This window comes from Podarcis erhardii, assembly GCF_964252035.2.
Source record: "Podarcis erhardii genome assembly, chromosome: 8".
Taxonomy (NCBI): Eukaryota; Metazoa; Chordata; class Lepidosauria; order Squamata; family Lacertidae; genus Podarcis; species Podarcis erhardii.
The window spans coordinates 46,587,390-46,613,097 of NC_138499.1; the positions used below are offsets into that span (position 1 = coordinate 46,587,390).

A 25,708-nucleotide genomic window follows, 5' to 3' on the forward strand; every position below is an offset into this window, starting at 1 on the left:
TCATGAACCTAGCAGGTCATACAAAATGGATTTAGATAAACACGGAGTTGTTTTTTCCTCAAATACTACCTTTCCTGCAAGACAACAAAATAGAGGAAAGAGATTTTAAAGTTCAAGTGCCTCAGCTGCCATTTCAGAAATGCTTTGCTTAAACAGAAAATTTAGTTTTTATTTTAACATCCTTTTAGGAGACATCCTCAAGACTCCCATGGATTGCTATGATTGCCTCTGTAGATTTTATAACCCTCCTGTTCCCTTGCATTGATTATCAGTTCCAGGCAACACACAGGATAATTGAAATATTATTCTCTTGATTTCCTCATAGCTCCAGGCATAAAAATACTGTATAAGCTATAAAAGGATGGGTTAAATTTAGCACCTCGCAGTATTTTTAACCATTCTGCAAATACTGCCAATTGCAGTTTTACTATCACTTCAGTATGTTGCTATGAGTAAGAAGCATCTGAGGAACTGAAGTCAAGATAGTGGCTTAGAACTAGAGATGCACCAATGGAAGGCAGTGCGTAGACTTTACTTTTCTTCCCAGCCTCCCCAAAAGCCTCTTCCTATATTCAGAGAGCTGACGGGAGGAAAATTCCATAAAATCAGGCAGATACACCTTCTGCTCTGCTCATGAAAGGTGCCTCTGGCTCAAGTTTTTGGAGATCCCCAGTTCCTTCACTGTTAAGTAGGCTTCCCTGATTCTTAGAAGAGGCATTTTCCAGAGCTACTGCAGAGAGGGGAGGGTGGGAGTAATTTTCTATCTATACCCTTCAATGGGCACATCTCTGTCTCCAAGCCAGGATATTTGTATAAGATAGAACACAGCAAGTAGTTCTAATTAAATTTCATGGGAAAATAGTCCATAGCAGAACCTTGTAGCTAATATTGTGTGACATCATGGTGAAAAAGATCAGACCCTTCACACGCCAGTAACTTGAGTTTTAGTATTTTCCTGCCAAGTGGTAAAATTCTTACTGTTTATCAGGTGCAGGTGTGTAATAAAATGACTGTTACTGTCCAGTATCGAGTCCTGTGGATGCCCTATGGGGCTTTTGCATTTAATGATACAGTCAAAGTCCACTGCGTTGAGAACCTTTCTTACACTGGCAGCTGCCTTGTCCAGAATCACACACACAGTCTCTCATCTACTGACTGGCAGCATCTCTGAAGGGTTTCGAGACAGTGTCTTGGAGATGCAAGAGGACCTGGAACCTTTAGTTTGCAAAACATGAGCTCTGCTTTCCTTTTTCTTACCTGTATCTTGCCATCAGTACTAGCTCTTTTCAGACAAGAGGAGAGAGGTGTTCCCATGTTAGCATTGCTGTTGTATTGCAATGTTTTTGCACTGCTATTAAGACTTCACTCTCTTTTCCCTGTGAACAATATAGATGTAAACAAAAGCTATTACACTATGCTAAGCCTACTTGAAAACCACTTGTTTTTCTTTTCATTTAAGTTACAGAATTTAAAAAATCCACTGAATAATGAACACTTCGGAACGTTATGGTAGCAATGAAGTGAGAGACACCAACAATTTAATCTTGAAGACATACTGTATTTAGGTATCGGCGGCCTCATTGTTCCTGCACCACCACCCCTACACAATTTGTGTAACACTGTAGGCAGGCAGAGCTTTTGAAAAGTTTCACTTGCTTGGGTGTATGCGGAGAAAACAGCTTTTCAAAATAATAATCTGTACAATACAGTGCATAGTACATCATCTCAAAACATTATGAAGAGAAAAGAAATGGATTTTACAAAAGCCCATGTCTTTTTTTCTTTTTTTATGGAACTATTTACAAGTCAAAATTCTTGGTTTTGAGAAACAAAAATAAAACCTTTTCTTTCTTTTATTCACCATTTCACTGCTATTTTAATGCAATCTTGGAGAAAGAAGGGAGAATTACTATAGTTTACTTCAGTCGTCTTTTGTACATTGACATTTCATCAGTATGGCTTCAATTTACGCTACAAAGTTTTTTTTCATTTTATGCAAAACGCCTTCCCCTGTAACTCCCCCCCCCCTCCCCACAAAAGAAGCAGCCAAACATTTCTGCAAATGAAAGCAGGATGTTTCCAACAAACATGCCAGTCAAGAATCCTGTCCAGTTTGTTGATGAGGGCTAATTTCCGTATCTTGACTCTGCATAAACCTGCATAGATATTGAAAGGGTTTAGAACTGCATTTGCACTATGCAAACCCACACTGAAGTAATGGCACTGCACTTGTGTACTTTCTGTCCCTGGTAGCCTCAGAAAGGCATCAGCCAAAGATCCACACCCACTATGCCGTCTGCACCACCTCTTTTCAAAGGAGGAGGGATAACATATTAACAGGGATACTGTCCCACTGCAAATAGGAAAGGAATGTGGGTGAATAGCTCTCTGCAGCAATAGAGGGTCTAGGGACAGGGGCTCTCTTCCCCCCAAAATTGTTGAAGGCACAGATGCTGTTTCGGGTTAGGTGGTGGCCAGAGCACAGGGTGTTCCTTTGGTTTACAAAGTGCCATCATTCTCCACTCTGAATTTTGCCATCCAAGAACAGTCTTTCCATGCAAAATGATAACGGTAAAGGAATTATAAAACATCCTCTCTGATCTTATGTATGCACTTGGGTCTTAGGCCCTCCAAATAATATGCACTGGACCACAGCTGAAGCCAGACCCACCCTAAAGTGCAATCTTTTAAAATGGTAATGATTGTTTTAATCAATAAACCTTTTAACTATGCATTGCAGAACAGTTTTTGGTCTTGAGGCTATGCAGAATATACATTTTGGGGGTTTGGCTAAATGAAGATGCAGAAAATGCAAATTCCCTTAATTTAAATGAGGATTTCCTTGGAGTTGCAGAAAACTATATAGTGTTTTTCTCCATTCTTCAAACTAGCTTATGGGAATACATTAATATGGAAGAGGGCAAGTGAGCGAGAATTCTGGAACTGGCAATTTTTTTACTTTAACAACAGAGTTTTATTCTTAGTTCCTCTAACAGATGTATCATTCAATATATTTTTAGTTTATACTTGCAATATACAAGTCAGACAATGGAGCATTCGTGTTTGAAAGCCAAAAAGAGGAAGCAAAGCTACACCAATAAAGTGGATTTTTGTTTCAAAATCTACAGGTTTCAATGGAGTTTTGTATTTGTATATTTTCTTGGCTGTACTTTTGTTCCCAACTTCTGTCATTTCCAGCGTCACTAATGACTGCTACAGGAAAAAAGAAAAAAAAGTGGTAGATTATCTTGGTGGACACAACTGTTGCTCAATTAATTGTATTACGCTATAAACAGTAAAATACTCAACTTTATTGAAATCACTGTGTCAGCCAAGAACTGTGTTAACTGAATCTGCACTAGAAAAAGTGGGACATGTACATTAACTACATATAAAAATAGTAATTTAATTCTTTGTTGTATGTCCTCTAGCATAGTAGCAAGCACATCCAGCTGTCATTATCTTCTCATATTGTGTATATGTGTGTGTGTGTATACGCATGTATATACACACATATACACATGCAGGCAGAATGTAACTAAATAGTTGGGCTAGCACAAGGATTAGTGCTATCCAACGGGATTGCCCCGCTCTCCTCCCCCTTCACATGCCTCACACTGTCCCCAAATTGCTCTGGAGGGCTGGAGGAAGCCTCAGAACATGTTTAGGCTGTTCGTGGGCGGTGGGAAGAGGGCAAGAATGTTCCCTTGCGCAAGGAGAAATTCGTCTACCAGCAGAACATTCACCTTAGTGCTACATTATATACAACCCCAAATGCACACATACAAATATTTAGAAAACAGAACACACATGGGGATTGTATAAGCTTTGCATCTCGGTCTGGGTTTTGTAATTTATGAACACAGTTAAAGTACTATAAGTTTGCTAAGTAGTGAAGTATGAAAAAATGTAACAATTTCAGTGGCCCCCCTACTCTGAAATTTGATTTGTACAGCCAATTCTATTTTAAAACAACAGCAACAACAACAAAAAATTACCCACACTTGAGGCAAGTGTCTGTTATCAAGGCCCTAGGCGGCCAATTCTGGCCCTTGGCTGTACAAGTTGGTTTTAAAAAAACACTGTTTAAACATACAGCACCATCAACGTGCCTCAGAATGCACTCTAACATAGAGCACAAAATACAAACACTACAGAGTGCAAGTCTAACCATCTCCACAGAGGGAAGGTACAGAGGTTAGAAGTACGCATGTGGCTTAGAACAAGACACTTTCCAAATGTCCTCTCTCTTCCATACTGAACATTTGAATGGCATCGCATACAAAAGTGAAAACAAAAGCAGCTGTTGGTTTCTCACTTGTAGGTGTCATACCTTTTTTTTTTTTAAGTAGTGTAATCTTTATATAAAAAAAAAAATAAAAGATGTTGATGTGGGGAAAACAAACTAACAACCAGGGATTATGCCTGGTTATTCAAATGAACCCGGATTATCTCCCTTTCAGTAATTACGTCTTTAAGCAAATAGAGAAAAGTTGTCCTCTGGCCTTTAGTAAACAAAATTCTAGCAATGATCCAAGGCTTCCTTCCACCTGATTCCAAACCTGCTCAGCGTCTCTCAACTAAATCATCATCCCACCCACCAGGAAAAGTGCACTTTCGATAACAGATACAAAAATAGATTGGCACGTTGTTGACACAGTGAAGGTATCTTCCGCAACCCGTCATTGCTTTAGGAATCCTTTCGTAATATGGAAACTGCTTCTGGGAAAGCTGATGAGGTTTCCACAGGAGCAGAATGTATAGTTTAAATAAAGTGTGAAATGAAGGCTGCTGTTTTATCTTCCTTCTCCTCGCAGGAAAGTTTATGGGGAACTCAAGGAAGTTCTTTTTTTGTCCAAGTGGTGTAAATCTGCTCCACCCACTGTTCACTCACATGCAACTCATTCATCACTTGCGTCGAGTAGTTAAAACAGTTCGTCTAGCCTGAGAGTCTTAAGGAATTATTCCTACGATCAGGTTGAAAAGCTGCACTGAAAAGAGAATAAAGGGCGTTGGGGCATCTGTGCCCCCATTTTTGCATTTCCAGTAGTAACTGCTGCTCTTCTGAGCTCAACAGGGAAAAAAAAGTTTTTAAACCCCTCCCTCTTCTCGGAAGGGTAGCCTGTGCTAGGAATGCTGGACCAAGCGTCTATAATGTGGCATCACTTCATGTTCAGGTAGATGGAGAGCAAATTCCAAGGCCACTAACACTGGGAATTCAAAGGCAATCAGCTCCCTCCTGTTCAATCGGAACTTCTCTTCCAGTTTCTACAACAAAGCCAAACAGATTGATGTATTAGTCATGTACTTTAAACAGCTTCTTCCAATTGCACTTGCAAGTTTAAAATAGGTATCTTAGGTCTTAAAATTACATCCAAAATTACATCTTTCTGATGCAGCTAACAAGCAAAGGCCAATGCATGATATAATGAAGACACAGCAATTCCTTTCATCTAAGCCACTGCCGGGTCAACCCTTCTTCACTGCTACTTTTTGTGGCGAAGGTTTGTGGCCTGGGGGTACTTACATCGATAAGATGTTTCACATCATGCTTTTTGAGGTCACTGCCGATTTTGGCAGCGAGTAGGACACATGCTCCAGCGCAGAGCTTTCTGTTCTGCTTGTTGAGTTTCCCCTTGAGAGCAAGCTTCTCAAAATAGACGAAGGCCATAGCCACGGTGGGTTCCTCAAAACCACACTCTTCTTGAGCTAGTTTGCGCATCTCTCGCTTCAGGCTGAAAGGGGAGGGAAAGGTGTGTTGCTGAAGAAACTCAAAGATTGTAATAGCACTACCTATCATTCAGAAGGCTTGCCTAAACACCATGTATCATACTGCTATGCTTCATTCTCAGCACCTGCAAATGTAAAGTGTCCCCTGAATTTCTGAACATTGAATTGTTCATGTTTGAAGTCATTTTTTTTTTTTTGTCCAAAAATATTATTGCAAGTCTTTTGTCCAAAAATATTATTGCAAATCTCTAACTTCTATCATTTTGAACAAGACGGTGGACTGCAGGCAAGGAAACGGAAGCAGACAAAGGAACTGGAACTCCTGAAATACTAATGTTCTGGCCCAATGATAGCTCTTCCATAATTCCTTTTGCTCCCTAACTTTTAAGTATCTGCTGTTGCAGAGGACTGAAAAGGTATTGATACCCCTGTACAAATGGGATAGGGGCACAAAGGATACAGCACGACGTTGTCCCATTGTATTCGGCCTTGGCTGCTCATAAGTATTAATGGAGTATTTTGTCATCGCATCTGTGCCCTGTTGTGCTTCCCTGAATGCAACTCGAGGAGCCTGCTGATCACTGAGAAATAACAATTTGTGAAGTTTGCAATGCAGCAGACATCTTTGTACCAACACGTCTCCAATTCAACAACAGAAGAACAACCTTTCATCTATTAAAATATATCCATGATTAAGTCTTGCTATCTTTTGGTTGCAACAGCTTTCACTAATTTCAGAAACTCTCTCTATCCCTTTTTCAGCGGCTTTCACAAGAACATTCACATCCTTGTCCTTACCTTTCTGTTCCTTTAGATATTTAAAAACACTGCAGGACCATAATATATACTTAGACCATATGATCCCTATCTTATTTATTCAGCTTTCTAGTCTAAGCAAACATATGGCTTCTTCTGTAACAATGGCCTTTGGAGGTCACTGTTCCAGAAAACCTACTGTTAATATTTTACCTCCATCTACCAAACCTATTAAGGGTAGCTGCACGGCAATGGTACCTTCTTATTTTACTGAGTGTCAGCTTGATGTAAGGAAACTTTTCCTTGAAGGTCTCGTTCATATCTTTCTTAAGGTCTGATGGCTTCACATAATCAATTACTGTTGTCTGTAAAAGATCGGGGGGGGGGGGGAAGAATTCAAGGTGAATTTTCTCAAAATTCCCAGTAGAATCAGCAAAAGTAAGTAATAGTTGCATGTTCTTATCCTAAAAATGATCTTAAGTACACTCTGGCAATAGCCATCAAGAAGATGCTTATCTGATTATTGTTTCAGAGGGACATCAATTTTAATCCAACACCATAAAATGCAACAGATTATTTGGTACTTTTAAAAACTGCTATCTTGGCATAGTCATGATCTAGAATTCAATTTATCAGATGCATGTTGTGATTGTCACTTGGTATGCGTGTGCACATGCACCCACCCACATTTATTTTATATATATATATCAGTAGGGTCAAAAGGCCATAAATGCAAGAGTAGCAACAGAGCAACAGGTTAATGAATGGCTCACTCTTATAGTGCTCCTCTAGATAACCTATTTATGGAGCATTCACTCTCAGTTTGTGGGGAGGTTATGAGAGAACATACACCCATTCCGCATTCATCTTCATTTGCTTGCAGGAAGTTTATACATCTTTCTGTATACATTCAGTTCACACTTTTCAATGCACTTCCCCATCACTTTCCTAAACTGCAAAAAGTGCAGTAAAAGTGGCTTTGTTGTGCTAGGGCAACAGAATGCTTAAAACCACAATACACATTCTTTGTTACAGTTCATCAAAGACCCACAAAACAGTTTCAAAAGCAGAATGCAGCAGAGATACAGGGATTCAAAGGCAGTCACTATATTTTATCCAGAGCATGTTGATTTCTATTTCTTAATAGCGCCGAGAGAAATTTTGCCATGGCCAGAGTAATATTATTTGACTTATCTTCAAGAAGATACTTGAGATAGAAGGTTTCAGAGTTTCTATGTAAATTTACCAATAAGGAAAAATACTTTATGTTTCTCAATATGCTCTTTCTCCCTTGCAAAATACTGAGAAGTGTCCATATTATTTACATGAGCTGGTACTGTTGAGAATACTATCTTTTCAGCTATGCTATGTTAAATTAACACCTGCAGTGGGGAAGAACCTCAGAGTCCCAATTAAGTCTGAATTAAAGTAATTAAATTTGCAGGTGAAATTTTAGCTTAGTAATTTTGCACTAAAGTTTCCCTCTAAAGCAGTGCTTTTCAGCCAGTGTGCCATGGCACCCTGGGGTGCCTTGAATAATGGTCACGGGTGCCACGGGCAACACTGGCCTCTGTCCCTCCATCCCTCCCTCCTCTGATGCCCTCTTGCATCTCTGCATCCCAAAGGCTTTCATGGCTGTTTGTTGCAGCAGCCTTGGCTACAAGTTCCCCAGGGGAATGGTGCCTCTGGGGCTGGCTAGCGGGTGCAGGTTGCCAGTAGCTGAGGTGGCCTCAGAGTAAGCAAGCAAGCGGGCGAGAGAGCCCAGTCAGCCAGTCCACTAGCCCTTGCTGTTGGGAATGGACAGACAAGTGGGAGGCAAGTATGCGCTGCACTGGCCTTTCTTGTGCTTGCTGTGTGCAAGGCTTGCCTGGGAGCTGAGTGTCCAATGCTGAAGGGGAGCCTTTCCACCATGCAGTGTCAGCAGTGCCTGCTGCCGCCACTGCTGCCTTCCAAGGCAAGATGCTGGCCTCACGTTCACCTTTGGCCAGTCTCCTTTGGGCTATTAACATTGGGGGCATCCTCTTCCCAGGCCCCTGTGGGGCAATGTGAGGAGGCACCTTTCTTTGGGGTCAGGGGGCAGCTCAGAGACCAGGGGCAGCAGCAGCGGCTGCCCGGAGGACTCCCAAGGAGAGCAGGCTGAGGAAACATTCCACAAGGGAGGGTGTTTTAAAAAGGGTGAGAGGCTGCCAGCCCTGCAGGCAGGAGGTGACATAACTGGAGTCCTGAGCTCCATGGGGTGCCGCAGAAAGAATGTAGATGATCAAGGGAGCCATGGACTCATTAAGATTGAAAACCTCTGCTCCAAAGTATTTTTGTTGAAGTATAGTGACATTTAGGTAGCTCGAAATATTTTCCCATTGGTTCTGAGTGGTTCCATTTATAAAGTCAATCCATTTGTTCTCTTGCATAGAGACTGCCTTGTCTGATGTAGACAGCAGAGGAAACTCTTGGTAAGTGATGACATATATTATACTGAGAGATGAGCAGGTGAAGGAAGTTGATATTAGAAATTCTGCCATAGTTTTGCCAAAGCTGATATGAAGATAGTGTTGTTGTGATTAAGAAACCACTTTAAATAGTAACAGACTGTCTTGACATACAGGTAACTCCCAATTTATGTTCCAAGGTACCACATGTTTAAGTAAAATTGCATATATTTGAAACAATCCTGAAAAAACCTGCAAACACCCTATTCCGCTTCCACCCCACTCCTTTTTCTGACATTTTGGGTCACTCTGGGGTTAAACATGATGCACGTGTGCACAACTGCACACATATTGGATGTGCCTAAAATTGTTGCTTCCTGAATATACTTCCTTTCTTGCCCTATGTTTCTTTGGTAATTAAGACAACACTCCAACATACACTTAACTTGGGAATAAATCCCACTGAATCAGTGGAGTTTACTTTTGAGCAGACATGTACAGAATTGTTCTGCAAGCTTGGCCAATGATCAGATATGATGGGACTTATAGCTCCAACAACATCTAGAAGGCCAGAAGTTCTCCATCCATTGTAGAAGCCACAAGTATTAAGGTGTATATACTTTGGGTCACTCTCCTCTGACTTCTTCAAGTAAAGCCTTTGCCTGTTCTTCCCACAAAAACTGCTAAACCATTCGCACACTTTTCTATGGCATCATTTAAACTAACAATGGTTTGAAAAGTGCACCTTGGAATTCTGGGTAGCAGGAACACTGAGTGACACAGCACACTTTATAGAACAATATATGTTTGGCCAGGATTCTGACCTTTTCTATCTACTCCCAAAGTCCAAGTACAGAGTTCCGTTTCCCCCTGAAGTGCATAACACTTGTGCAACACATGTTTAGAAAAAGAAGTCTGAGTGCTACACTATTACACTTTCAGCATTCTTTTGAGTAAATGCTAAGAGAGAAGCTGCACAAGTCTACAGGGAAATCCACAAAAATATTCCAAAATGGTTTATAAATTAGTTCAGAAACAATTCAGGCAAGGATGTGCCCTCTCTCATATATTCATGTGTACGTGTGTTGTTGTTTTTATGAACGTGCCCCATGACAAATATCACTAGTACTTACTAAGCTAATGGATTCAGAGGAATGCTAAGTGTCACGTCCTTTATACTGGAAGGGCCTTCCTCCCTTGATATATTAATTCTGTTATTTCTGATCAATTGTTAGGGCTCAGTGCTTGACAGAAAAGGCTACCAACACCCTCCAGTTCTGCCTGTATATTGTGTTGAAAAGAGCAGAACAGAACAGTCAGAATTTTACTTACAAAAGTATACATGATTTTATTGCATTTTATTTTAAGTGTATTTTAATATGGGGGTGGATCTCTGCAGAAAGCTAGCTTTCTCTTACATTCCAGCTTCTCAAACTGCAACAGCAAATTATATTACCTTTTAGAATATGGTTGGTTTGGTAAGTCATATGGCATGTCCTTAAAAAGCAAAGGACATGAAAATATTGTTAGGACTTAAACTTGGGAGAAAAGCTGGCATGCATCCACTGGAACTGGTAGCTATTTATCCTGGCACGCATTCAGTTCTTCAGCCAGACACAGCAAACACAGCAGTGACCTGCCATCGCCTTTGGTGGAATGAACAGCTAAACTATGAGCTGCCCTCCTGCAGTCTGAGCCTTTGCCATGGCCTACCATTGAGACAAATAACTAGAATGCAAAGAAGTCTCCACACTATTCTGAATGACTATTCTGAATCACTCTTGGAAGTTGTCCAGCAACCAAAAATGTAAGAAGTTGAAGCAAAATCAAGTAGCGGATATCCATCCCTAGACAGACTTGTTTTCTACAATAATTTCCAAGCCGGAAAAAAAGACCAGAAATATAACTCAAGCCACTAACCCATTGGAAGAAAGGTAACTGCTATATACATAGCCTTCACAAAGCCATGATGTATCTGAAAAAGATGTATCTGAAAAAGTGTGCATGCACACAAAAGCTCATACCAATAACAAACTTAGTTGGTCTCTGAGGTGCTACTGGATGGAATTTTTTTATTTTATTGTAAGAAACATTAGCCATGCATATTTTTCTACGTCTGCATACTTAATATCATGCGGCAGCAACAGTTGTGGTCTAAATGAAGTCGCTCCATTCATGGGTGCTTTGAGCTACACTCAAATGCCATAAATGCAGATGGAAATATTCACGACCAGACGTACAGATTTGGTTCATAGCTGGTAAAATCACTCTGCAAAACGTCAGGCTCTGTGACTGAGTCCTGTTAACAGTGACTGTCAGCAGCTTAACTAGCTTTCAGGCAGGGGTCTTCCCCAGCCCAACCAGGAGGTGCATGGACTAGGCAGTGGAACTTCTGCACACAAACTGTGTGCTCCACCACTGAGCTACAGCTCTTCCTCCAACGGATTCATTTGTCAAATGTCATGCCTTCTCTCACTTGTCAAAACACAATTAGTTTGGATCCAGTTGTGCTTTACATTGAAATTAATGTAAAAAAGAAAAACCATAATCATCTCAAGTCCCAGTGTTTTCAATGGGACTTAAAGGTAAAGGTAAAGGGACCCCTGACTTTTAGGTCCAGTCGTGACTCATCTTGCTTTATTGGCCGAGGGAGCCAGCGTACAGCTTCCAGGTCATGTGGCCCGCAGGACTAAGCCACTTCTGGCGAACCAGAGCAGCGCACGGAAACGCCGTTTACCTTCCCACCTATTTATCTACTTGCACTTTTTGATGTGCTTTCGAACTGCTAGGTTGGCAGGAGCAGGGACCCAGCAACGGGAGCTCACCCCGGGAATTCGAACTGCCAACCTTCTGATCGGCAAGTCCTAGGCTCTGTGGTTTAACCCACAGCACCACCATGACTAAATTGCTTTGGACTGAACCCATTCATCAGTGTTTGTGCTAGCAGCTTTTTAAAACTGAAAGAATGAATTACGTGTGTGCAACTGTGATAGCACAATTCAGTACAGTGGTACCTCGGGTTACATATGCTTCAGGTTACATATGCTTCAGGTTACAGATTCCGCTAACCCAGAAATAGTGCTTCAGGTTAAGAACTTTGCTTCAGGATATGAACAGAAATCGTGCTCCGGCGGTGCAGCAGCAGCAGGAGGCCCCATTAGCTAAAGTGATGCTTCAGGTTAAGAACAGTTTCAGGTTAAGTACGGACCTCCAGAACGAATTAAGTACTTAACCCGAGGTACCACTGTACCATGAAGCCTGTATGTAGTATAAAGGATAAGAGAAAGAGAGTACCTAGTTAATGTAGAGCAGCTGTGGTTGTGGCTATCTGCTTCATGGAAATTATGAATAGTTTATGTGCCCAAGGTCTGTGACAGAATTTTAAATACAGTCTTGGGGATTCCTTTTATCATCACCAGAAGAAAAGGATAACTGCAAAAGGCAACTGAATATTTTATGCCAGACTGTACTGCAAGAATAAAATATTTGGTGCCTCTACACGGAAAGCACAAATGACATTTGTCAATAGAGTTATCACCAGCTTGTACTTTTTAAGTGTTCTCAGTAAATCAATATTACACATTTGCACCCTTTATAGTATCCTAGATACAGGATTATAATCAAGAAGGCACATAAAACTGAAACAGTTAATCAGTCTGAAAAGTGCCTGTCTCCACCAATTGCTTGCATGTTGCCACATTGTAAACAGCAGCAAATTAAAAAAAGGGAAATTGTACCAACTTTTTTAAATAATAAAAAAAAAAGTCTGCTGCTTCTATGATTCCTATGGCAGATGGTTGTGTGATGATTTATTATAGAACATGTTCCCTGGTTTAAGAAGAATATTTGTTGGCAAGCAGCCTCTGTTGTATTTCTGCCTGCTGTTCAGGTGTTTTAAAAGCACAGAGATTCCATCAGGGGGAAAATATGGCAATTCAAATGTAGCCAAACTGCAGTCCAAGCTTCTCTTCTGTCCCTCCTAAAGTATGGTGGGCAGAAGATTGGGATCTACTGGTACATCTCTGGGTGATGTGCAGTAGATCAGCAAGGATTCCTGACTCCCAATTATTAAACTATAGCAAAGCTAAATTACACTCTCTTCCTACCCCACTCCAAATAAATACTGAAATTGGGGGTAACCAGCTCCAAATTTGTATGTGGAAAGACTGAGCTCCTGGTACTCTTTCAGCAGTTACAAAGAAACACCATTATATTTAATTCTAAGTGCATGACTTCTGCATCAGGTTCCAGTTAGTGGAAACTGTGGTTCCAGCACAAGACAAAAGTTAAGTCTACCCTCCTAGAACACAATCTCAAGTGACAAGTTCCAGACTAAACTACATTCTTGATATTGCTGGTGAAAATGCACCACATGGTGTCTCTTTCACATTATTATTGTTGTTGTTGTTGTTGTTGGTTTCTATTTGCTTCTCATATAGGATATTTTGTTTTTTAACGCTTGATGCTTTGCTGTGTTTTTATATATGTTGTAAGCCGCCCAGAGTGGCTGGGGGGACCCAGAAAGATTGGCGGGATATAAATTAAATTATTATTTTTTATTATTGTATCAAATTCTGCAGTTGTCATTTGGCCCGTTATAATTCCATCCATCCTGCTGACAGAATTCTATTCAAAAGGCTAGAATAACAGACGAGACAATGCCCAACTGTTGCTCTATTCTGAATGCAGTGGACAAAAGCCAATTTACACCACTACTTGTTCAGACCATCTCATATGTCTCAGTGCTCCCACACCCCAATACGAGTGTGTGTGTGTGTGTGTGTGTGTTTCCTGGTCTCACTCACTCCACTTAGTTTGTGTCCACACCCATAAGAGACAATAATTTCTACAGGGCTGCAGCTGCCAAGCTCTAATGACAAAAGCCTGCCAACTAATGAAAGTTTAATTACACACCGGAGCTCAACATAGAGAGAACAAAATGTTCCATGCTGACATAAGGGCTACTCTTTACTCTGCCCACTTGTGAAATGTGGTAATTAAAGCTGTATTCTATTCAGGACTACAGGCCTAACTGCTACTGTATACAGTAGTTTTAAGAGCCAAATTAGATGTGACAATGGGCGCCATGTTTTATCTTCGTATGCTGTGTTCATGTATAAAGTGTGTGGGAAAGAGACTAACATCAAAAGGAGAGAGTGAGTGGGCGAGAGGAGCTGAGTAGGAAAAGTTACGTTCTTTGAATAAAATACAGTGGGGGGGAAAAAGAAATAGTGGAACCTCAGGTTGCGAACGTGATCTGTGCAGGAGGCACGTTCTCAACCCGCAGCACCGCGTCTGTGCACCCGCGTGATGCGATTTGGCGCTACTGTGCATGCGCCGAAACCCAGAAGTAACCTGTTCTAGTACTTCCAGGTTCAGAGCGGTCCATAACCCAAAAACGCGCAACCCGCAGCGTTCGCAACCCGAGGTATGACTGTAAAAAATAAACTAACTAAATGGCAAACCTTTAATTTTCGGCCAGTGAAATACAGTAGCATAATGTCGTTTGCCCTTTCATTGATCCACAGCAGCTTTCATATCCCGAAAGGCAAATCATTTGTCATTTATAACTAGGATTCTTAAGTTGTTACTCTCAGCAGATATAAAGAGCAATCAGTTTAAGTAAGACAAATTAAGGCTTCAAAGTTTTAGCCAGTGTATAGTTCATGTTCAATTTTGTCACAATTTTATCAAACACTACTCACCATATATGAAGGGAATATTAGCACCCGCTTGTGCTTCCCACATGGCCACTGAGGATCATCCAAAAGATTAGGGTTATACTCAATATAATCTCCCAGGTCACTGCCTATGAAGAAGATCAATGCATACAAGCAACTGCATAAGGTAATGTGAGAGACATAAAATAATAAATAACAGAAGACAAGCTTACAGTCGAATTGCAGAACGCTGCCTTTGCATGGGCAATTCAGCTTCTGAAGTGTATAGTTAAAACAGTGAAGGTGAATGTTTATGTGGTCTTCAGTGGCAATCTAGGGATGGGCAAGGAGCCCTGAAGCAAAAAAAGCAACATACTTAACCAAACAAGCCAGAAGATGTGCATTGATAAAGATTACAGGCTTCCTACCTGAATGATCATAATGTAATCTATCAATTTTAAATCAGCTCCATTAATAGACAGCAGTGGATATTTATTTTTTTCATATAATGTTCATAAGTGGACTTACTGAAGATAGAACAATGTTAATGAAAGCCCTAATGTACAAATGGCTGCACTGCATTGAGCAAGCCTCTAAGATATTCCAATCTGGACTCTGAGAGAGTGCACACTCCATAAGTCATGCAACAACGGCCAAAAATGCTTGCTACTGGTAGATACAGCTTAAACAGTTCCAGGGTGCCCTGAGTGTCAGTCATGAGCTACCACGAAATCTTCCAACAATATTAGAAGGGTCAGCAGCTGTTGTGGGGCCTAGGGGTTGTGTGACAGCTAGATCTCATGGGCTTGGGAAGGGGTGCACAGGTTTGTGGAATGCAGCTGAAGACAATCAGGTCAATCTATTCCCCAAAGTTCCATTTAGGCCAAGGACTCAAATGCACATGTATTCTAAAATGTTACCTCCATCCATGCTCCCTTGGGTGCTGTTAGCCCTTCCCAATGAAAGGCTACGATGGCTTGCATTGCGAAATTGTGAGAAGGATGAGGTGGAATCTATCGTGTTTCTTCGTCCTCCCAAAGTGTTGGTTGGGAAGAGAAACTGGGTATAAGAAACAGTCTAAGAAGAAGAAAAAGAGACACACAATGTTGATTTTTTTTATTGCTCCACAACATGAAAGCTCATGTACAGAACCTGTTTACTTTAAAACTTGAATTTCAAGAACTGAATGTTCTGATTTTTTACAGATGCTTAGAAGCCACTGTTTCCTTAAAAAATAAGAGAATACTGTTGCTTAAGAAATAGTAACTGTAGGATACAAATGTGATTTGACATTTGGTTCACGAGATTATATGTTGGTAGGATAAGTAGTCTTACCTTCCCATTGGCTCCCAATTCCACACCTTCAAGGCCAACTATGTCTTTCAAGCAAACTCCTGCCGCAGAATGGCATGGCCTCCCACCTTCTGCTTTCATATCCCTGGGAAGCAGAAGCCAGTGGTTAATATATTTTGCATGTAACTAGATATAAATCTTGTTTGTTCAACGCCCTTTCTCAAACACAAGTAAGAAAATAATGATAATTATGTAGAACAGGACTCTCTTGCCAAAAATGTATATGCTAACACTAATAACGAACACAAAATCAGAACACTCTTGCCCAGGGAAGCAAGCACAGTTGTATCATTAAGCAAAAATAACATTTACTGGATTATCTGAATATGGATACAGACCTATAAAAACCTATGCGGGAGTTCTGCAGGGCATTCTCTCTTTAAGGGAGAACAATGGACGAACACTCCAGCATGTGAATAATTTAAAGCGCAATTAAAAATTAACCAGGTTTTTTTTAAACCTGGGAACAAAATTGAAAAGCTAATGCTCTGTGCAACAACAGAAGCCTCAGAACACAATGCTTTTTTGAAATCTTATGCACTGTATTTACATGCAGTTCAAAACATGGGGGGGGGCTGCTTATGAGACCTGGGGAAGGAACCCGTGGCCGAAGAGCTATGTGAGGCACCAACTTTCTGTAGGTGGGGGGAAGCTGGGTGGGGTGGAAGAAGGAGAAAGAGAAGGGGCTGATAGAAAGAAAAGGGGTAGCCCTGCTCACTTTTGGTTCCTGTGTACAGCCATCATGCAGGCCCCAGCAGATTAATCCTTTGACCGTATAAGGTTCTCCACCCTTGTGGTAGGCAGATAAAGTCTTATAATAGTCTGCATTTCAAATTCATGGAAACTGAGCGTAAGGGTCAAATTAAATGTGACCTTAAATGTGACATACCAGTTTTTGAAAATAAAAATAGTTGTTAGTTGTGTATAGAGGATGACTACAGCATGAGTGAAATTTTACTCCTTCCTCTCCTCCTGCAGTCCTGAGGAAGATTCCTCCTCAGAAACTGGATTCGTTTGGAGTAGGTGCCCAGTGAAACGCCGTCCCATCGGATGTCAAGAACATAAACATCTACATGATTCTTAGAAGACATCTGAAGGCAGACCTGTATGGGGAAGTTGTGTTTTTATATTTTGTTGGAAGCTGCCCAGAGTGGCTAGGGCAACCCAGTCAGATGGGTGGGGTAAAAATATAATAAAGAGGAGGAGGAGGAATCTCTCACTGGTACAAAGGCAAATGCCAGTTTCAGAAGAGGAATGTGAAAAAGTAGGCGCATGCTATCTGAAACAAGCCCCTGAGAGCATCTCTCCAGTATTAAAAGAGCTCCAGTGGCCTTTAATTAATTTCTGGACACAATTTAAAGTGTTGGTTTTAACCTTTAAAGCTTGCATGTAGAAACCTGCTAGTGGTGGATGGGGCCAGAAGCATACCTGGCACAAGAAATGTTGTTGCTGTTGTTTATTATTATTAATTATTATTTTAAGACCATCAGAAGAGCTTGGACCCAAAGGAGGAGGAGGAGGGACACAATACTTTGCCTAAGAATATACTGTCCTCAGGAAGCCCTTCCTGAGAGTGGTATGGTAAGGGAAGGGAAGGGAAGGTAGAGGACAGTACAGGCTGGCAACATTAACCCTGCCATATGAGAATCCCTTGCAGATAACAAGACAGTCAGGTTGTGCATCCACAGAAGTGACCAGAGAGAGAATGACCGCTGGGATGAGCACAGAGAGAAGATACGCCATGGTGCATCTGTAGCAGCACAACGGGCGCCTTCATTTGCTCCAGCTGCAACAACACACGTCTCTCCTGTATTGGTCTCTAAAGCCAAAAGCAGGCGCTGTAACTATACCATGGTTTGACTTTACTCCCAAAGGCACACTCTTCCACTGTCTCTTGAGACCAATGCCAACACATGCAGTACAGATGAGATAGTACCAAATGAATAAAACGTTGAGGTACAGTCTACAGAAGCAAGCTTTGTCAGAACATACTGCAAGGCCGTGTCAAAAGCATGGACTTTCAGTCTCTTGGGCCACTTGAAAGGGTAAAAGCCCACTGTGTTGCAATGCCAAGGAACATGATTGTACTGGTGCCAGTTTGAAGTTGTGGCACTGCATTGGAGCTACATTCCTTCATCTCTAGTGCTATGGTTGTGCAGATGACACGCCACCAGGCCTTTCAAGAACCATTTTTTTAAAAAAAGAAAAAGCAAGCAGTTTTTGAGAGCTGACAGAACAGTTCAGAAGTACAGTGGTACCTCAGGTTACATACGCTTCAGGTTAAAGACTCCGTTAACCCAGAAATAGTACTTCAGGTTAAGAACTTTGCTTCAGGATGAGAACAGAAATCGGGCTCTGGCGGCGCGGCAGCAGCAGGAGGCCCCATAAGCTAAAGTGGTGTTTCAGGTTAAGAACAGTTTCAGGTTAAGTACGGACCTCTGGAATGAATTAAGTACTTAACCTAAGGTACCACTGTATGATTAAAGGATTGCATTTGGTCTGAAGTGCAAACTCTATCTATAAAAAACTTTTATTTCAGATACACCACACTATTAATGCATCGTTAGCAAATTCAAATGGTGTGAAGTGCGGTCAGTCGCACATCAGATAAGACATCATTTATACTCTGTACATCACAAATAACAATATAACTTGCTTTGATTTCAAAGACAATCCATTCCTAGTCATAGCATACAGCAGCTTCTCACTTGGTTCAGAGTATGCCACGTTGTGATAAGGCCAACTGCAGATCTGAAATGCTGAAGAAAAACTGCAGTTCCTGTTCACTTCTTTTGGAAGTGCAGATACTGATCATCTGTCATGGGCAAACATTTTTAATTAAGTTTACCATTTTTTAGAAATGTCATCTGCAACATCCCTGATGCATGTAGCACATAACATTTACCCAGAGAAACTCAACAGGTATGAAACAAATATACATACCCAACATGGCTACAGTCCCGATATGGCAGCACTGAAAATATGCTGCAGAAGGATCTTCTGCCACTAATAAGGACTATTCTAGAAAACAAATAAAGTAAAGGCTATGATAGAGGGTAGCAAATCCAGCAATTCAATTCAATTCAAATTTAAAACTTTGCTTGGCAAAAACTGCTTTCCGCTATCCTACTTTTCTTTCTATTGCACTGTTGCAGACGAACTGGATCTATTCTCACTCATAAACTGCACTGTATGTTGCGCTTACCAACATCTGACAGGCCAAGCACCATAAACTGACATGGGACAAGGGAGGCTTAACACTTGGTTATCAGTGCTTTAAGAGAGATCACTACTAATCATATCCCCAGTGGGACAAAAGGGGGAAAGAGCCTTATGCATAGCAGTCTGGGTGCAGAATGAAAAGCTTGGGACTTGAGCCAATGCATATCCACCATTACTTTGCTCTGTCTGCACCATTCTGAGATTCAAACGGACAACGGGGGGGGGGAAGAGTGGCTTTAATAACGCGAAAGCTGGTCCGCTTAATTTGGCTAAAGAAATTGAATAAAAACAAGTTGTGTGTGTGTGTGTGTGTGTGTGTGTGTGTGAGAGAGAGAGAGAGAGAGAGAGAGAGAGAGAGAGAGAGAGAGAAGAAGTATCTGTCTTTGGATGTTTTGATCTGGTTATTGGCATAAACCTCCAGGAAAAAAACCAACAACTGTCACAGTTTTTTTGTCACTTTCATAACTTCACATATCTTTGACAAGGAAGCCCAAGGGAAACTATTAATGGGTCAGACAGCTGTGTTTTGTTTTTGTTTTTTAAACACAGTGCTGTGCCAGAAATGGTTGAGAAATAAATGGGTCCTCTAGTCCAGAGTTCATAAATGCAACGATAATTGGAGTCTGCCGAACAGATGACAATACAACCACTTCTGCATTAAGAGATCCAAAATGAAACAGATGGCTTCACTCCACTGTGTTTTCACACAAATTTTACACTAACTACTGCAGTTCAGAGCAGTAATTAAGTCTGCAAAAGCATCTGACGTGCCAGCCTTTTCAGAGCATGCAATCTAATGTCCCTGTACGCAATGAATTTTGCATGAAATGTGCAAGGCTTCCAACTGCAAATGCAGACAGAACTGGAGGGAATAGGCCATGTTAGATACCAACCTACTAGGAATGTCCCTTTAACCTCAGCATGCAATTGCGCTAGCAGTGAACATCAGGAAGCACTTACAATGAACTCTTCACCCTTCAGGTGAGGATTATAAATCATCATTACCACGCAATTCTACTTTTAATTGTGTTGTCCTATTGCAAGCAAAGAGGAAAACATCCTACAAAGCACAGCATCGGAATATAGAACAAGATGCAGATAGTGATCAGCCTTTTCCCTTAAAATTAAAGTATTCATGATGAAACAGAAACCATTGTTGAAACTTCACACATATAAAGGATTTAGTTAGCCTATAGCTCTACAAGGAGGCAAATACCCAAAGGTATTTCACAGCATGTTCAGTCACATCAGTGGGGCAAATATCTTTGATACTACATAACAAAAGAAAACTCACTATAAACATTAGGGGAAGTCTCAGAGAGAGAGCACACACTTTGAATGCAGAAGATCTCATGCTACAGTCCTGGCACTGTTGCTGAAAAGCCTCAGGCAGCAGAAGATGTGAAGGACCTCAATGTCTCAATGCTGCCAGTCAGAGTAGGATATATTGTGTTAGATAAACAAACAGGCTGACCTGGTATAAGGCAGCTTCCTATGTTTCTACAATGCAGTGTGCTGTACTCTTAATCTGAAGCACGTTGAACTATCTGGTCAACCCCTAACATTAATCATGCTGGGAAACAGAATTGAACAGAAGTGTGGCCTACTGCTGAGGCAGAAGCAGAATTCTTAAACCGGCAACACAAAACGGCTCAGGCAAGTTTCATAAACACAAAAACAATACCTTTCCCCCCCACAAGTTGGAACACTTCTCATTGCTAATGGCTGACATGGGATCTAGCTACTAAAAAGGAGCTCTCTGTTTTCCAAAGGCATTTTAGCACCCAAAGCTACTGGGTGCTTGGAGCACTCAAAGTACTGTATCTCCTCACCCACCAAAAGCCCCTAAGGCAGGCTGCTGAAATTCCTTGGCCTACATTCATCCTGACTACTTCCAACAGCTTAGCAAGCACCAGAAGAGACATCTGCTCTTGGATAGAACCTTGCAAGCAACATTGTGCTTTGGTCCCACTCTCCATTCTGTACTTTTCATACCTGGAGATTCTTGACGGCTGCTGTTCACCCAATGTAACCTTAGTTGGCTTCTAGGGCACCTGCTCACTATTTTTAAAGCCCAAGTGAGGCCCCCTGCGTAGTATTTTATCTCCCTATAACATGCCTCCCTTTACAATTCCTGCACCTATAAGAGCATATACCAAAAGTGTAATCAAGAAGAGAAATTTATTTCAACTCTTGCCAATGTGCTTTGCAAGACAGATAACGTCTGGCTACCATGTTACGGGCAGTATAGAGATAAGCATCCATGGGACAAAGCTTCTATCCTTCAACTGCAAAGTGTATAAACTCTCACCTGCAATGCTGCATACAGTGTGGCTAGCAGCCCCACCCACATCCAGTGGTAGCCCAGGATGGGGAGGCTGCTCTCACTGTGGGTTAATCCTGCATCAGTAAGCGCTTGTACACACTACCACTGGGCAGCGGATAATTTGCCATTGCGGATCCTGGGGCAATGATTTTTACATGATTTCTTTTTACCATGTAGCCCAGCTTGAAGACTACAGAATACAGAGGTAATTCTCTGGCTATGTCTTGCTTTTCCTTGCAGAGGATTCTTGCACTGGGAAATGTGGTGATCTGCATACAGAAGCCAATTTCCACATGTAAAAGATTATCATTGTCTCCTACAAAGGCACACTGCTCTTTGCCTGCAAAATACCTTCCATTCCTTGTATCATTCTGTCGCATGTTCTTGATGAAATGAACCTTCTTAAAGTTCTTTGGTCTGGGTGAGCCTGACAGAGTCCGGCATCTGAAAAATAAAGTAATTGAAACCAATTAAGTTCTCTGCTGAATAGCCAAAATATCTCAACACAAAGGCAGGAAGGAAAGACCAGACAAATTATTCAATTCACCATCCTCCCCACTCAGGAGTCTGTAGCAATAATGAAAACAAGAATGTCTAGAAACAAAAGGGGCTTAAAAAAAATAATAGAATCAAGCAATATATTTAAAAATGAAAAACAGAACTTCCTGGATTCTGTTACAGATCCTAGGAAAGATGAGATAGGGAAATGGAAGAATGATGTGTCTTTTCATAACCATCAGAATTCTCTGTAATAGTGCAAACCAAAATGTTTTTCAGTTTTTAAACACTTCATAATGGGTAAAGTTCCTTTTGCTAACAAAAGTAACTGGATTGTGCAAGGAGGTCTTCTCTAAAATATGTTTGCTTCCTCTTTTTCCTCCTCTTTTAAGTCTGTTAACACACTCCCATTTACCCTGCATCCAGTATGCTCCCACCCCTGGTTCGAGAAGTGATCTATACACAAAATTAGCCACAATGTGTATCTATCCTGTTGTTTCTTATAAAATACTGCATTGTGATGCATTTCCCTTAAGAGCAGCTTTGATTATTGCGAGAGAGAAAAAGAATGCCCTGGGTGTAAAGCCAGTAATGTGTGCACAACCTAAGCTGTAGGAAAGTGGTGCAAAACGCACCATAGAATGGGAAAGGTGTTACATCTAGGTAACGTGTTGGACCAAAGGGAAGGGAAAGATCAAAGGCACCCAACAGAGGAAGAGCAAAGGATAAAGCACGATTAACTGAGGACTGATTGGCAACAGATGGTACATGAATTGTGACAAGTGGATATGGTGGTCTAGGAAGGGATCAGAGGATAGACATGAGAGGTGTATAGGATAAATGCACTGATGTAACGGACACAAAAAAATATGACAATGAGAGATGGAAGTGAAGGGATCTGATAGCACACAGAGAGCATGTTTTCAGCTTCAAAAGTGTATTTTCACATAGCCCTTTGCTGACAAGCAATCTTAAATCCAATGTATTTGATGGAGGGCCATTGTTTGAGCTTTAGGCAGTTTAGCCAGATGAAAAGAGGACAGGGCTCCTGCACCTTTAATAGAGCAGAAGACAGACTTTCAGCAGGCATAGCTTTTCCTGCTGCCATTTCTCCCTCCACTCAACTATTCCTATCAGCAATCACAATGGGCTCCAATTAAAAGAATCCCCACTGCGAGCAGAAGTCCACTGGAAGGAGAACCACGAGTAAACAATCTGAAATATTAAACATTATTTATTTCTTTGGGCAATTATAGCTGCATTTGAATAATTTATGACTGCACAATGCTCTCATGAATGCTTTGTTACATACGGTCTAAAAAGAACAGTCTCATTAAGAGGAAGCAACGGATGTTGCTATTCAGTTTTTTTGCCCCTTAGGAGATGGGGAAACGGTTCTGTTCAATTTGAATTGGGTGGATTTCAGTAGTAAATACTTATAAGCTAAATTACTCAGGCCTTGACTTATGGAGAACTTTATAAAATTTCTGTCTTGCCAAGGGGATATACCACAGGCAAAATGCACAGAGGGTGTTACTTTTTAAATACCGTATTAGCCTGAATATAAGCCTCACTTTTTTCTCAAATAAGTGTGGCTTATATTCGTGACCTTAGGGTGTGCAGCCAGGAGCGCAGGGTAAACAGCACCAGGCGCACGGCACCCGCCCCACTCATAGTCCCCGTCCTCTCCCCCAAGGCTGGGAAGGGAGAAAGCAAGGAAGTGAAAAGGCCGCTGGAAACGCAGCACTCCACCCCCGCCCAGTACGCAGCCAGGAGCACCGAGGAATGGAGCAGCTTATATTCAGGTATTTTTTCTCTCCCCCGCCCTCCAATTTTAAAGGTGCGACTTATATTTGGGTGCGGCTTATATTCAGGCCAATATGGTAATTATACTGCTAAAACACGTATATCATATCATATCATATCATATCATATCATATCATATCATATCATATCATATATCACATTTCTTCCATTATCAACTGCAAGTGCATTTCAATAAGAGCGCTTTTTTTAGTTTATGTTTCTTCATAAAACAAAAGAAATTACTGGTTATGGTGTGCACCTAGATACAGTAGGAATCCTTTGGAATGGTTTGAAACAAGCAATTTAAAAAGCTGGGGAAAATGTATTAAGGGATCTTAAAAAGTACAATGGAAAAATCTGAACACCCTTTGGATGAATGAAAGCATGGCATGCATAGGCCAGGCAAACATAACAAATTCCACGGATAGCAAACAGTTAGTGTGATGGTTTCTATTAGCTCATTTTCGTACAGGAAACCTAGGACAAACACAAATGATAAAAATGCTTTCTCTTTATCACAAGCAAGTTCAAAGTTTGTGTAGTTTTTAAGAGTCTGTGACTTGTGTCCCTTTCTAACCTTATAGAAGGATGAGATTGGCAAGTTATTCATTTCTTTATTTTGTCTTTGTAAATAATTCGCATCATGTTAAAAAAGAAAGGGTTGTAAATAAACAGTTCTTTGACTCTGAGCAAGGCTGCCTCATGTTATGAGCTTGTTTTGGGTTCCTATCAAAGCCCCAGCTACAGTTGATCCTCTGTCCCTGGTGAACACAAATGCTTTGATGAAAGAGCAACACTATCCTGAATTGGTAAACAGATTATTAGTCAGTCATGCAGCGTTTGGATTCTAACAGGCTACATAGCATCACAGAGCATACTGCATCGGCGGGCTAACTTTGTAAGAGGTCTTTACAAACGAATTTGCCTTCTGGAGGCACCTATGTTTAAAGCATTATGAATATATTTGGCATGAAATGTCAGATGCTACAGGACAGAGACTTTAAAAGCTACGACTTGTCAAAGAACATTGTATTTATATAAGGTGTGCCCCAAACTGCCATGTGTATCACTTCAGCAGTCCCAAGAAGTTCTTTGTGGATTGAACGTTCATCAGTGATCAAAACAGTACTTGTAAAGAGCTCCAATGTTTACATTCTTTTTGAACTGACCAAGCTGAAACAATTCTATAACAGAGTCTGTATTCTGTGAGGAGGACTCTTCACACATAACAGATTTAAATTGCGCTTGCTAGTCTCACTTCCTTGTTATGTCAGGCAGGGGTGGAGACCGTCAAATCTAGGGGGCCAAATGTAGCCCTCCAAACCTTTCTATTTGGTCCTTGAGAATTTCCCCTCGCCACACCTTCTCCCTCAAGGCCTCATTCCCCGAGTGCTTTTGCCTGGATGGAATGTGTTCTTGAACTGTGTTAATCTTCAGCTCACTTTCGCCTGAGGCTGTGCCCAATTTTGTCCCCAGTGGCATGTGGCGTTTGGAAGGTTGCCCATGAAAAAATGTGGACCTTGGTCTGGAATAAGTTCTACAAGTTTGCTATACGTGTTCATTGTAACCTGTAAAGAAGCCAATGTGGCAGGACCTATACTGTATCAGGCATAGGCAAACTCAGCCCTCCAGATGTTTTGGGACTACAACTCCCATCATCCCTGACCACTGGTCCTGTTAGCTAGGGATGATGGGAGTTGTAGTCCCAAAACATCTGGAGGGCCGAGTTTGCCTATGCCTGATCTACAGTCGTACCTCGGGTTAAGAACTTAATTCGTTCCGGAGGTCCATTCTTAATGTGAAACTGTTCTTAACCTGAAGCACTACTTTAGCTAATGGGGCCTCCCGCTGCTGCTGCCGCGCCACTGCCGCACGATTTCTGTTCTCATCCTGAAGCAAAGTTCTTAACCCAAGGTACTATTTCTGGGTTA

The 25,708-nt window shown here is 41.3% G+C and overlaps 1 protein-coding gene across 2 annotated transcripts in view; it reads right to left on the reverse strand.

Annotated features, from left to right (window-relative positions):
- Positions 1-1,537: 1,537 nt before the first annotated feature.
- Positions 1,538-25,708, reverse strand: part of CABLES1 (Cdk5 and Abl enzyme substrate 1) — a 51,586-nt gene continuing 27,415 nt past the window's right edge. The window contains exons 3-10 of one of the 2 annotated variants that reach the window (XM_081874943.1): positions 21,825-21,917; positions 18,869-18,946; positions 15,908-16,010; positions 15,493-15,649; positions 14,618-14,721; positions 6,745-6,851; positions 5,528-5,735; positions 1,538-5,268 (exon numbers count right to left, since the gene is read on the reverse strand). In XM_081874943.1, coding sequence (XP_081731069.1) covers positions 5,128-5,268; positions 5,528-5,735; positions 6,745-6,851; positions 14,618-14,721; positions 15,493-15,649; positions 15,908-16,010; positions 18,869-18,946; positions 21,825-21,917 — 991 coding nt within the window. In that variant the 3' untranslated portion in view covers positions 1,538-5,127. The remainder of the gene's footprint in view (positions 5,269-5,527; positions 5,736-6,744; positions 6,852-14,617; positions 14,722-15,492; positions 15,650-15,907; positions 16,011-18,868; positions 18,947-21,824; positions 21,918-25,708) is intronic. The other variant, XM_081874944.1, reaches the window with a different exon arrangement.